This window comes from Bombina bombina, chromosome 1 (assembly GCF_027579735.1).
Source record: "Bombina bombina isolate aBomBom1 chromosome 1, aBomBom1.pri, whole genome shotgun sequence".
Classification (NCBI taxonomy): Eukaryota; Metazoa; Chordata; class Amphibia; order Anura; family Bombinatoridae; genus Bombina; species Bombina bombina.
The window spans coordinates 1,553,615,270-1,553,628,487 of record NC_069499.1 but is presented as its reverse complement, the minus strand read 5'-3'; the positions used below and the strand labels follow the sequence as shown (position 1 = coordinate 1,553,628,487).

The 13,218-nt window shown below is 40.8% G+C and overlaps 1 protein-coding gene across 1 annotated transcript in view; it reads left to right on the top strand.

The window, feature by feature from the left end:
* The window catches only part of FBF1 (Fas binding factor 1), a 208,204-nt gene that overhangs the window by 156,327 nt on the left and 38,659 nt on the right, over positions 1 to 13,218 (top strand). The window contains exon 27 of the mRNA XM_053709181.1: positions 472 to 609. Within this exon, the coding sequence (XP_053565156.1) occupies positions 472 to 609 (138 nt within the window). The remainder of the gene's footprint in view (positions 1 to 471; positions 610 to 13,218) is intronic.

The window sequence follows — 13,218 nt, the reverse complement described above, 5'->3', positions numbered from 1 at the left end:
AAGTAATTTATCAGGTAAGCATAAATTCTGTTTTTCTTATGCATAAGCACTCCAGCCAATAAATAAAGTCTACCGACGTTAGGCATTTTACTGGCATCCCCCTAATATCTGTGTAGTGCGGTTGCACCCCTCTAGTTCTCAGAATTACTAAAATATATGTCTAGTCTGTGTTGTTATATACTCTTCTACATGCTATAATATCATTATGGAGGATTAAAATTCCCATAAACCTCTGCTATCAAATCCCTACTGATTGTGTCTTGATTAATTTTTCAGTTGTTTGCTTTCACCGAGCATGTATTAAAACAAGACAAATATTTATATATCCGCAAAACCACTCATTTCTTTCAATAAATAATAAAGAACCATATTACACAATAAAATCTATCTGTAATCCAAATTTCATAAAACACCACAGACATAATTTATGTTTGAGAACTACTGTTTTTTTCCTTTTTTTATGAACTTCAGTTGTCATCACAACGCTATGAAGAAGGAGAGAAGGCTCTCAGGGAAGCACGAAGGATAGAGTCCGAGCATCAGAACCGGTTGAAGTCAATCCAACAGAAATTAGAGATACTGCGACAGCAGGAGGAAAGTCTGCGCCAGGTAATGATCCGTCGGTTTCCAAGTGTTGGTTATATACAAGGAGTGATCTTTACGAAATGTGAGTTCATCATCTGGGTGCAGCTATATACCTCTAGGCACACTGTATGGATATTGCTGCACTTCACTGACAAGACCTACAGAAAGCCAAACTATACATCTAGGGGTTGTGATGTCTCTTGTTCTGGGGTTACCATATACCTACATAAAAGAAAAAAGAGAGGCACTCTCAAATGAGAATGGACATAAGTAGATAAAACTTCCTTGCTTACTCATCAGGCCAGTGCCAATCAGGGTTCAGTCTATATTAGCTCACTATGCTTTCGCAGAAGGTAAATATCCTTTAGTATATTAGTCTGATCCTGCGCAAAAAGACAGTCCAGCTCCAAAATACCAATCAAATCTTCTTTAAATTAAAGCAACAAACCCCAGACTTGCGTTTTCAGCCTCTGTGGGCCTCGTCAGTGAGGTCATTTGCATCACTAGGGCGTGTGAGCAAGTAATCTCTTTATTTATATTTACCATATCCCTGACTGGTATTTTGAGGCCGAGTTCTCCTTTCATAGGTTGGACCAGACTGATATACTGCAGGAAAGGCATATTCTGGGTGAAACATGGTTGCTCCTAGGGTGGTGTTCCTCCCTCTCTTTTATGTTACTCTTTTCTCATTTCTGTCCATCTCTGAATTTAGATTCTTGCATATGTTTCACTTTTCTACACATCATTCTCTTTGTCTCTGTGCTTCTCAGTTCTACCTGTCTCTTCTCTATATTGCAGCATCTCTCCCCATCCCCTGTATGTCTCATCTCTAAATTTACTTTCTATTTATCACACTCCTCTCACTATTCACATTATGGGCTAAAAGTAGAGAGCAACCAAAAGCACAGGTGTGTCCTTATCAAGACCCTGAGTTAGGATTGGTACAAGTAAATCAAAATAACTTTACCAGAGAATCTTATGGCAGCCGTAATTTTTTTTAGTGCTCCCTATACATTGAATGGATAGCACAGGGTGCGCTATTATATATATATATATATATATATACAAGGTAAAGTCCAGCACCAATTCACCTTAATATAAGGGTGCAAGCAGCCTCTGTCTCACCTTGACAGATATTAATATCCAAAATAGAAATGGCTGCAGCACACCAAGTCAAGTTTATACCATTTTTATTACAAGCAATGAAATACAGGCGACGTTTCGGGCTTCTGCCCTTTCTCAAGCCAAGTGATTAGTACATAATCCAACTCCACCTTTTATAGGCAGTGCATGTGACAAACTACAGGTGTAGATAATTACAATTGTAATAATACATTTTTATAAAAAAAGAAAAAACAAAAGAAAAAACAAACAGTGACTCTGTGTCGCAATCATAACTATACATTTTTTTAGAAAAACAATGTGATTTTAAACATTTATATTACATTAAACACCTTCATTTCTCTTGTTAAGTGTATCCAGTCCACGGATCATCCATTACTTGTGGGATATTCTCCTTCCCAACAGGAAGTTGCAAGAGGATCACCCACAGCAGAGCTGCTATATAGCTCCTCCCCTAACTGCCATATCCAGTCATTCTCTTGCAACTCTCAATACAGCTGGAGGTAGTAAGAGGAAAGTGGTTATCTCGGGTCCATCTGTCCAAGGGTATGACCTTTCACAGGCCAGATTGGACAATTGTAACAACAGATGCCAGCCTTCTAGGTTGGGGTGCAGTCTGGAATTCCCTGAAGGCTCAGGGATCGTGGACTCAGGAGGAGAAACTCCTCCCAATAAATATTCTGGAGTTAAGAGCAATATTCAATGCTCTTCTAGCTTGGCCTCAGTTAGCAACACTGAGGTTCATCAGATTTCAGTCGGACAACATCACGACTGTGGCTTACATCAATCATCAAGGGGGACCAGAAGCTCCCTAGCGATGTTAGAAGTATCTAAGATAATTCGCTGGGCGGAGACTCACTCCTGCCACCTATCAGCGATCCATATCCCAGGTGTAGAGAACTGGGAGGCGGATTTTCTAAGTCGTCAGACTTTTCATCCGGGGGAGTGGGAACTCCATCCGGAGGTGTTTGCTCAATTGGTTCATCGTTGGGGCAAACCAGAACTGGATCTCATGGCGTCTCGCCAGAACGCCAAGCTTCCTTGTTACGGATCCAGGTCCAGGGACCCAGAAGCGACGCTGATAGATGCTCTAGCAGCACCTTGGTTCTTCAACCTGGCTTATGTGTTTCCACCGTTTCCTCTGCTCCCTCGACTGATTGCCAAAATCAAACAGGAGAGAGCATTGGTGATCTTGATAGCGCCTGCGTGGCCACGCAGGACCTGGTATACAGACCTAGTGGACATGTCATCCTTTACACCTTGGACTCTGCCTTTGAGACAGGACCTTCTAATACAAGGTCCTTTCAATCATCCAAATCTAATTTCTCTGAGGCTGACTGCCTGGAGATTGAACGCTTGATATTATCAAAGCGTGGCTTCTCAGAGTCAGTCATTGATACCTTAATACAGGCACGAAAGAGTGTCACCAGGAAAATATACCATAAGATATGGCGCAAATATCTTTATTGGTGTGAATCCAAGAATTACTCATGGGGTAAGGTTAGGATTCCTAGGATATTGTCTTTTCTCCAAGAGGGTTTGGAAAAAGGACTATCAGCTAGTTCTTTAAAGGGACAGATTTCTGCTCTGTCTATTCTTTTGCACAAGCGTCTGGCAGAGGTTCCAGACATTCAGGCATTTTGTCAGGCTTTGGTTAGAATTAAGCCTGTGTTTAAACCTGTTGCTCCCCCATGGAGCTTAAACTTGGTTCTTAAAGTTCTTCAAGGAGTTCCGTTTGAACCCCTTCATTCCATTGATATCAAACTTTTATCTTGGAAAGTTCTGTTTTTGATGGCTATTTCCTCGGCTCGTAGAGTCTCTGAGTTATCGGCCTTACTATGTGATTCTCCTTATCTGATTTTCCATACAGATAAAGTAGTTCTGCGTACAAAACCTGGGTTTTTACCTAAGGTAGTTTCTAACAAGAATATCAATCAAGAGATTGTTGTTCCATCATTGTGTCCTAATCCTTCTTCAAAGAAGGAACGTCTGTAACATAATCTAGACGTAGTCCGTACTTTAAAGTTTTACTTACAAGCGACTAAGGCGTTTCGTCAAACATCTTCCCTGTTTGTCATTTACTCTGGACAGAGGAGAGGTCAAAAGGCTTCGGCAACCTCTATTTCTTTTTGGCTTCGGAGCATAATACGCTTAGCCTACGAGACTGCTGGACAGCAGCCCCCTGAAAGAATTACAGCTCATTCTACTAGAGATGTGGCTTCCACCTGGGCCTTTAAAAATGAGGCTTCTGTTGAAAAGATTTGCAAAGCGGCGACTTGGTCTTCGCTTCATACCTTTTCAAAATTTTACAAATTTGATACTTTTGCTTCTTCGGAGGCTATTTTTGGGAGAAAGGTTCTACAGGCAGTGGTTCCTACCGTTTAAGTTCCTGCCTATCCCTCCCATCATCCGTGTACTTTAGCTTTGGTATTGGTATCCCACAAGTAATGGATGATCCGTGGACTGGATACACTTAACAAGAGAAAACATAATTTATGCTTACCTGATAAATTTATTTCTCTTGTAGTGTATCCAGTCCACGGCCCGCCCTGTCCTTTTAAGGCAGGTCTAAATTTTAATTAAACTACAGTCACCACTGCACCCTATGGTTTCTCCTTTCTTGGCTAGTTTCGGTCGAATGAATGGATATGGCAGTTAGGGGAGGAGCTATATAGCAGCTCTGCTGTGGGTGATCCTCTTGCAACTTCCTGTTGGGAAGGAGAATATCCCACAAGTAATGGATGATCCGTGGACTGGATACACTAAAAGAGAAATAAATTTATCAGGTAAGCATAAATTATGTTTTTATTTGATACCTAGTAGTAATGTGAAAGAAAAAAATATATATAAAATGACCTAAACGGTCCATTACCTTATCTGTGAATTATGTGAAACATTTTTTTGTTAGTGAATATCATTTAGATATATTAGTGATATTTGAAAAGACCTTTATCTATTAAAAACAACAGCTAAACTAACAAATAAATCCTAATCTTGCAAGATGTGTTTTTTCTCTGATGGATCTTAACAGGGGAAATGCACAAACTAACAATGTTACTTACTGAATATAAAATAGAAAGACAACATTCTAGATAAAATGCCTATATTAATGCCTAGATTTTGTTTGGGAGTAATATAGGCATTTTATCTAGAATGTTGTCTTTCTATTTTATATTCAGTAAGTAACATTGTTAGTTTGTGCATTTCCCCTGTTAAGATCCATCAGAGAAAAAACACATCTTGCAAGATTAGGATTTATTTGTTAGTTTAGCTGTTGTTTTTAATAGATAAAGATCTTTTCAAATATCACTAATATATCTAAATGATATTCACTAACAAAAAAATGTTTCACATAATTCACAGATAAGGTAATGGACCGTTTAGGTCATTTTATATATATTTTTTTCTTTCACATTACTACTAGGTATCAAATAAAATGAAGGTGTTTAATGTAATATAAATGTTTAAAATCACATGGTTTTTCTAAAAAAAATGTATAGTTATGATTGTGACACAGAGTCACTGTTTGTTTTTTCTTTTTTCTTTTTTTATAAAAATGTATTATTACAATTGTAATTATCTACACCTGTAGTTTGTCACATGCACTGCCTATAAAAGGTGGAGTTGGATTATGTACTAATCACTTGGCTTGAGAAAGGGCAGAAGCCCGAAACGTCGCCTGTATTTCACTGCTTGTAATAAAAATGGTATAAACTCGACCTGGCGTGCTGCAGCCATTTCTATTTTGGATATATATATATATTAGCGGTTGGTCTGAGGAAGGGGCTAGTGAGCACTAAAACGTCACTTGAATAAAGAACTCTTTGTTTATAAGTCCAGTGAGTGTGGAATTGAATACAAATTGGAATACATATATATTTATATATGATGTAGCGGAAGGTACTTTTACTTCGTGGCTGAAATATACACAATTGCAACACCAGACCTCTCCATATAGATTAGATTTTCTTAAAGATCTAATACCATTTAAACGCCTGTGCAGGCAGGGTGCTCCTCCTAAAGGTCCACTAGCATTATCCAGATGGGTCTTAGAAGATAGTATGTACAAATCTCTGCCTAATTACACCCAGAAATGGCAGGAAGAACTAAGAACGAATATAACAGCTCAACAATAGTCTAGGCTATTATATAACACTTGAAAGTCCTCTACATCACCATACATATTAGAGATGAACTATAAAATATTTTCACATTGATATTTAAAACCTGCACGCCTTAAAATTATATTCCCCAGATCCTCCCTTAAATGCTGGAGAGATTGTGGAGTGATAGGAACTATGGTCCACATCAGGTGGTCGTGTCCACGCTTGCAAAACTTTTGGGACTCCATTGATTTAGTTTTTAAAAACATTATAGGAAATGCATTCGCGCTTACGCCCCTAATTGCCCTACTCAATGATAAACCCAAGCATAGTTGTAAACTTAGACTATCCCTTCTGCAAAGTGACCTCAACAGCGCACACTCCTTGATAGTAAGGCATTACAAATCAACCTCCACCCCAAGCCTCAATGAATGGAAATCGAGAATGCAAGAATTAATGGTCCTCGGAGAGTATACATATTTAAAAAAACAAAATGACCATGTTTTAGAATATTACGTTTTATTGGGAATCATTGCAAGAACACATTTGACTTTCAGGCCCTGGAATCTCCTCTTCCCTCAAAGCTCTCAAGATTCGCCATTACACAAATATTCTTTATGTACATATCCTTTGTTTCCTACCTTCTTTCTTACTTCCTGGTCCTGTTTCCCTCTTCTTTCTTCTTCTTTCATTTTTCTCTTCATATCCTTTTCTTCAATTATTATATTCTAAGATGTTTTTTCAAGTGATAAGTTGTTTAGTTCAGTCCCCCCTGACACTTGATGTTTCTTCAACTTACTGAAACAGGTGGGATTTTGTTTAATATTTCTTTCCTATGGCATGGAGAGTCCACGACGTAATTCCAATTACTAGTGGGATATTCAACTCCTGGCCAGCAGGAAGAGGCAAAGAGCACCCCAGCAAAGCTGTTAAGTGTAACTTCCCTTACCCATAATCCCCATTCATTCTCTTTGCCTTTGTCAATAGAGGATGTGCGAAGATGGTGTCTGAAGATATTTAATCCTTTTATAGATACTTTTCTCTGCAAGCATGGATTAGGGGCTATGCTGTGTCCATGTCAATCTCTTTAGTAAGAGTAGTGGTGGCTATTAGCAGTTAGAAAGCGGTGAGGTTGTCTTTGCTTTATTTCTAACATTATTGCTACTCCTTCATGGAAAGCCAGGGTTGGTTACTCTGTTCTTTCTTCAGGTCCCTGATAGAGAGTGGAGTGTCTATCACACCTAAAGAAGCTGTTCCTGCCCTGCAGCTGGACCCACAGGTAAGTGCATTTGCCTTCTAGGTACTGAAGGACAGCACTTTGGAGGTTAATTCATCTAGTGGATTATCATATGGGACATATTATGACCTTTAGGGGTTAATTCTTGGGCAGCCTGGCAGGCACTGTTTTAATGAGGCTGAAAGAAAATGTTAGGGTTAATTCCCCCTTTTTTATTTGAGAGACTGGCTAAAGGAATTTTTAAAGAGGGTCTATAGCACATGTGAAAAACATAACGGCCTGTACTTTGTTTTTGATATTGAGTTATCAGTGCAGAGTTGAGACTTAGAGATTTAGTTTTGTTTATGGTCGGACTGAATCACGCGTTTTTTCAGTGGCGCAGTTTAATTTCTAGTCCGATCATGTGACCGCCTGCCCTTCCGCTTGTATAGGGGTTCTAGTAACATTGAGAGCGGAGTGAATAGCCTATACGTATGTTTTTACTGCTCTGTGTATAAACGATTGCATGTTGGGGCTCTAGTAATTCTCTACTGATCCAGATTCAGTTTTCCAGGGCTGACAGCCATCCCTGTCAACAGATTTGCAATTTGTGAGAGACTTCTCATTTTACTAGTGTCAACTCCGGTCCCGGTGTGGTAAGATCTCCTCTGAGATAGTCTGAGGTATAGAGGTGTAGGATTTTTTTTATTGTAACTGCTTAAATTTCTTTGAGTTTACTTTGAAAGGTTTTGAGTAATTGTCTCTATTTTTTCTTAAAGTGACATAACGGTTTCATTTTATTTTTCTATACTTTTTCAGCTATGGACACTGACCAAGATTCTGTTTCTCTGGACAAATGTCTATTATGTTTAGAGCCCCAAATTGTTTTGCCTATGCAATTTTGTTACTCATGTTTAGCTAAGACTCTAAAATTAAAAGATAAATTACTTCCTTCTGAGCCATTAGTCTCTCAGGATAATGCTGTTCATGATATACCGCAGCTTTCTCCTCAAATGTCCCAAGCCTTGATGGTTTCCCATGCAGTGCCCTGCGGTTCCTCTCAACCTCTTGGGGGTGTTTATTTGCTACCTCTGCGGTGTCTGCGGCTTTAGCTGCTTTTCCCTCTTTGGGGAAGCATAAGAGGAAATCTAGACATATTTCTGCTAGTAAGGTTTCTGACCCCTCTAAATCTGCACTGGTCAACCTTTCCAAGATGTCTGATGAGGAGGATACTTCAGTAGCTTCTGAAGGTGAGATCTCAGACTCTGATACTATGAGGTCTTGAACATCTCCGGTTGCTACTGAAGGAGGTTCAAGCTACTTTGGATGACTGAACCTTCGGTTGCCGTCAACCCTAAAAAGTCTTTTAAACTTAAAAAGAGTTTATGATTCTCGCTCTTCTGAGGATGTTTTTGCAGTTCCAGACAAGATGTCTGAAATCATAGCTCAGGAATGAGATAAGCCAGGGGTTTCCTTTCCCCCTTTAAAAAGATGTTTCCTGTTGCTGACTCCATTCGGGACACATGGCGCACGGTGCCTAAAGTAGAAGGAGCTATCTCTACTCTAGCTAAAAGAACTACCATTCCTATAGAGGATAGTTCTTTCAAGGATCCCATGGATAAGAAACTAGAGGCTTACTTAAAGATGTACATCCATCAGGGTTTACAGTGGCAACCTGCGGCAAGTATTGCTACAGTTGCTGGTGCAGCATCTTACTGGTGCGATACCCTGTCTGAGGAGATTCAAGATAGGATCAAGATTTTTAAATTAGCCAATATCTTTATCTGCGATGCCAACATGCAGGTAATTAGACTGGGAGCTAAGATGTCTAGCTTCACTGTTCTAGCTCATAGAGCTCTCTGGTTAAAATCTTGGTCGGCTGATGTATCTTCAAAGGCCAAGCTTTTGGCTTTACCTTAAAAAAGGTAAGACCCTATTCGGTCCTGGTCTGGCAGAAATCATTTCAGAGATTACGGGTGGAAAGGGATCTTTCCTACCTCAGGACAAGAAGAATAGACCTAAGGGTTGACAGACCTCTAAGTTACGTTCCTTTCACAACTTTAAGGGACAGAAGTCTTCTTCTTCCAAACCAGACCAATCCAGGTCCTCTTGAAAGTCCAGCCAGCCTTGGAATAAGGGAAAACAAAACAAGAAGCCTTCTGCTGACTCTAAATCAGCATGAAGGATCCGCCCCAATCCGATTTTGGATCAAGTGGGAGGCAGGCTTCCCTTTTTTCGACAGCCTTGGATACGCAATGTCCCAGATCCGTGGGCTGTGAACATAGTATCCCAGGGTTACAAAATAGGATTTAAGTCTTGCCCTCCAAGGGGCAGATTTCTCCTGTCAAGACTATCCTCAAACCAGCTATAAAGGGAGGCCTTCTTAAATTGCGTAGAGGACCTATCCTCCCTGGGAGTTATTGTACCAGTCTTTCTAGAGTAACAAGGTGAAGGATTTTATTCAAATCTATTTGTGGTTCCCAAAAAAGAGGATACTTTCTGTCCAATCCTAGACTTAAAGTGCCTCAACAAATTTCTCAGGGTTCAGTCCTTTAAAATGGAAACTATTTGTTCCATTCTTCCATTGGTTCAGGAAGGTCAGTTCATGACGACTATAGACCTGAAGGACGCGTATTTACATGTTCCAATTCCCAAGGATCATCACCAGTTTCTAATGTTTGCCTTTCTGGACAAGCATTTCCAGTTTGTTGCACTTCCGTTTGGTCTTGCCACAGCACCCAGAATATTCACTAAGCTTCTTGGGACTCTATTGGCATTGATCAGATCCCAGGGTATTGCTGTGGCGCTTTATCTAGACGACATCTTGGTTCAGGCGTCATCTTTTCAACTAGCAAAATCTCGTAAAGAGTTGTTGTCTTTTCTACGTTCCAACGGGTGGAAAGTGAATCTGGAAAAGAGTTCTCTAGTTCCAGCTACAAGAGTGTGTTTCCTAGGGACAATCATAGATTCCCTGTCAATGAAGATTTTCCTGAGGGACGTCAGAAAATCCAAGCTTTTTGCTTCTTGCCTTTCTCTCCAGTCTGCTATTCGTCCATCAGTGGCCCAATGCATGGAGGTGATTGGTCTGATGATGGCTTCCATGCACATCAGCTCGGTTCCATCTGAGACCGCAGTAGCTTTGCATGCTCAGTCAATGGAACAGAGACCATTCAGATTTATCACAGATGATAAATCTAGATCCCCTAACAAGAGACTCTCTCTTGTGGTGGATTTCAAAGTAACATCTGTCTCGGGGCACTTGCTTCCTGAGACCTTCTTGGGTGATTGTGACTACGGACGCCAGCCTGTTAGGCTGGGGAGCTGTTTGGAGTTCTCTAAAAGCTCCGGGCCTGTGGTCTTGAGAAGAGTCTTCTCTTCCCATATTGTGGCCTCAATTATCTTTAGTTCGGTTTATCAGATTCCATTCGGACAACATTACCTCAGTGGCTTACCTTAACCACCAGGGGGGAACTCAGAGTTCCTTGCCCATGAAAGAGGTGTCTCGCATTCTGCAGTGGGCGGAAGCTCACGATTGTCTCCTACCCGCCATCCACATTCCAAGAGTGGAGAATTGAAAGGCGGATTTTCTGAGCTGACAGACTTTTTATCCTGGGGAGTGTTCTCAAGGATAAAAGGATAACCCTCAGGTGAGGGGTTCCGGAGTTGGATCTGATGGCGTCTCGTCAAAACGCCTAGCTTCCAAAGTAACGGATCAAGATCAAGAGATCCTCAGGCCGCTCTGATAGATACTCTGGCGGTTCCTTGGAATTTCGGTCTAGCATACCTATTTCCTCCGTTTGCTCTCCTTCCATGAGTCATTGCTCTTATCAAACAGGAGAGAGCATCTGTAATTCTAATAGTTCCTGCTTGGCCTCGCAGGATCTGGTTTGCGGATCTAGTGAAGATGTCGTCTCTTCCACCTCAGAGGTTACCTCTGAGGAAGGACCTTCTAATTCAGGGTCTATTCCTCCATCCAAATTTAGATTCTCTGAAGCTGACTGCTTGGAGATTGAACCCCTAGCTCTGTCTAGACGTGGTTTTACTGAAGCGGTCATTGATACTATGCTTCAGGCTCGTAAACCTGTTACTCGCAAGATTTACCGTATGGCGTAAATACCTTCATTGGTGCGAATCTATGGGTTTCTCCTGGAGCCAGGTGAGGATTCCCCAAATTTTGTCTTTTCTTTAGGATGACCTGGAGAAAGATTTGTCAGTCAGTACTCTGAAGGGTCAGATTTTTGTTATGTCTATTCTTTTGCACAAACGTTTGGCAAATTTCCTGGATGTTCAAGCTTTTGTTCAGGCCCTGGTCAGAATCAGGCATGTGTTTAAATCTGTTGCTCCTCCTTGAAGCCTTAACCTAGTTCTCAAAGTTTTACAGCAGGCTCCGTTTGAGCCGATGTATGTTACTGATATAAAATTATTATATGCAGAGTGTCTGAGCTTTCTGCTCTGCAGTGTGATTCCACGTACCTTATTTTTTATACAGATAAGGCGGTCCTTTGTACTAAATTGGGTTTTCTCCCTAAGGTTGTGTCGGATCAAAACATTAATCCTTCTCATAAGGAACATATTTTACATAACCTGGATGTTGTTCATGCTCTAAAATTTGACCTACAAGCTACTAAAGATTTTAGGCAATCTTCTGCCCTGTTTGTTGTTTTCTCTCGAAAGCGTAAGGGTCAGAAGGCCACTTCTACTACTCTACTATGGCTGAGGCTTCTCGTAGGAGAAAAGTTCTTCAAGCGGTGCTGCCTTCTGTTTAGGTCCTCCTGCCTTGTTCTCCCTCCCTTTTCATTCCGTGTCCGGCAGTTTTTTTGTTTACATAACCTGGATGTTGTTCATGCTCTAAAATTTGACCTACAAGCTACTAAAGATTTTAGGCAATCTTCTGCCCTGTTTGTTGTTTTCTCTCGAAAGCGTAAGGGTCAGAAGGCCACTTCTACTACTCTACTATGGCTGAGGCTTCTCGTAGGAGAAAAGTTCTTCAAGCGGTGCTGCCTTCTGTTTAGGTCCTCCTGCCTTGTTCTCCCTCCCTTTTCATTCCGTGTCCGGCAGTTTTTTTGAGTAAACCTCAGGCACCTCTATACCCTTGTGTTTCTTCTTTTTTCATTTTCCTTCAGCTGAATGACTGGGGATTATGGAAAAGGGAAGTTACACTTAACAGCATGTTAGCACTTCCCTTCAGATGCTCGCTGCCAGCCCCGGTTCTCCCAGACCGTATCCAGAAACAAGAAATATCGAATGTGGCGGCACTCAGGGGATGCAAGCTACTCTTTTCCTCTGTGAAACCTGCCTTCTTTCACCTCCAAAATAAAAAGCTCACAATGGTGTAGCGGGTTTCAAATAAAATGGTAGGCGCACAAAAAGGTCATACTCACAGGAATTCAGTTTTAAATCAGCCTTTTATTGAAACCATCACAAGGGTATCTTCAGATGCAGCTTCAGATTTTATTAAAATATAGCTCAACACGTTTCGGCAAAATAAGCCTTTCTCAAGAGCATAAAATCAATATGTCTCCAACTTGCTTTGACATATATTGATTTTATGCTCTTGAGTAAGGTTTGTTTTGCCGAAACGCGTTGAGCTATATTTTAATAAAATCTAAAGCTGCATCTGAAGATACCCTTGTGATAGTTTTAATAAAAGGCTGATTTAAAACTGAAATCCTGTGAGTATGACCTGTTTGTGCACCTACCATTTTATTTGTAACGTGCTACAATGTTATCTATATGGCACATATGAACTAGCACTGTCTGACTGTAGTTCAGCATTTAAAAAGCTAATAAAAATACTGAACCTGGCCATCAAGAGGAGGCAAAGACACCCCAGCCAAAGGCTTAAATACCTCTCCCACTTCCCCCATCCCCCAGTCATTCTTTGCCTTTCATCACAGGAGGATGACAGAGAAGTGTCAGAAGATTTCAGGGGAATTTCTTTAGGAAGGGTATCTGCCCTTCGATATGGGACTGGAGTTTTAAGTAGTCTTGTCAGCCTCTCAGTGAGAGCATTGACGAAAGTTAGAGTCTGGAGATGCAGGGAGAGACTTTCTGCGAACCCATCCAGACTGCCTGCTAACAGCTCCTAAGCAATCAGTGTTGACGAGTTTAACTATCTGCTTGTTTTATCACTCAAGTCCATGTTAGGAGCGATGCTACAAGACTGTCACACTTGGTAGGCTGTGTTTCTGT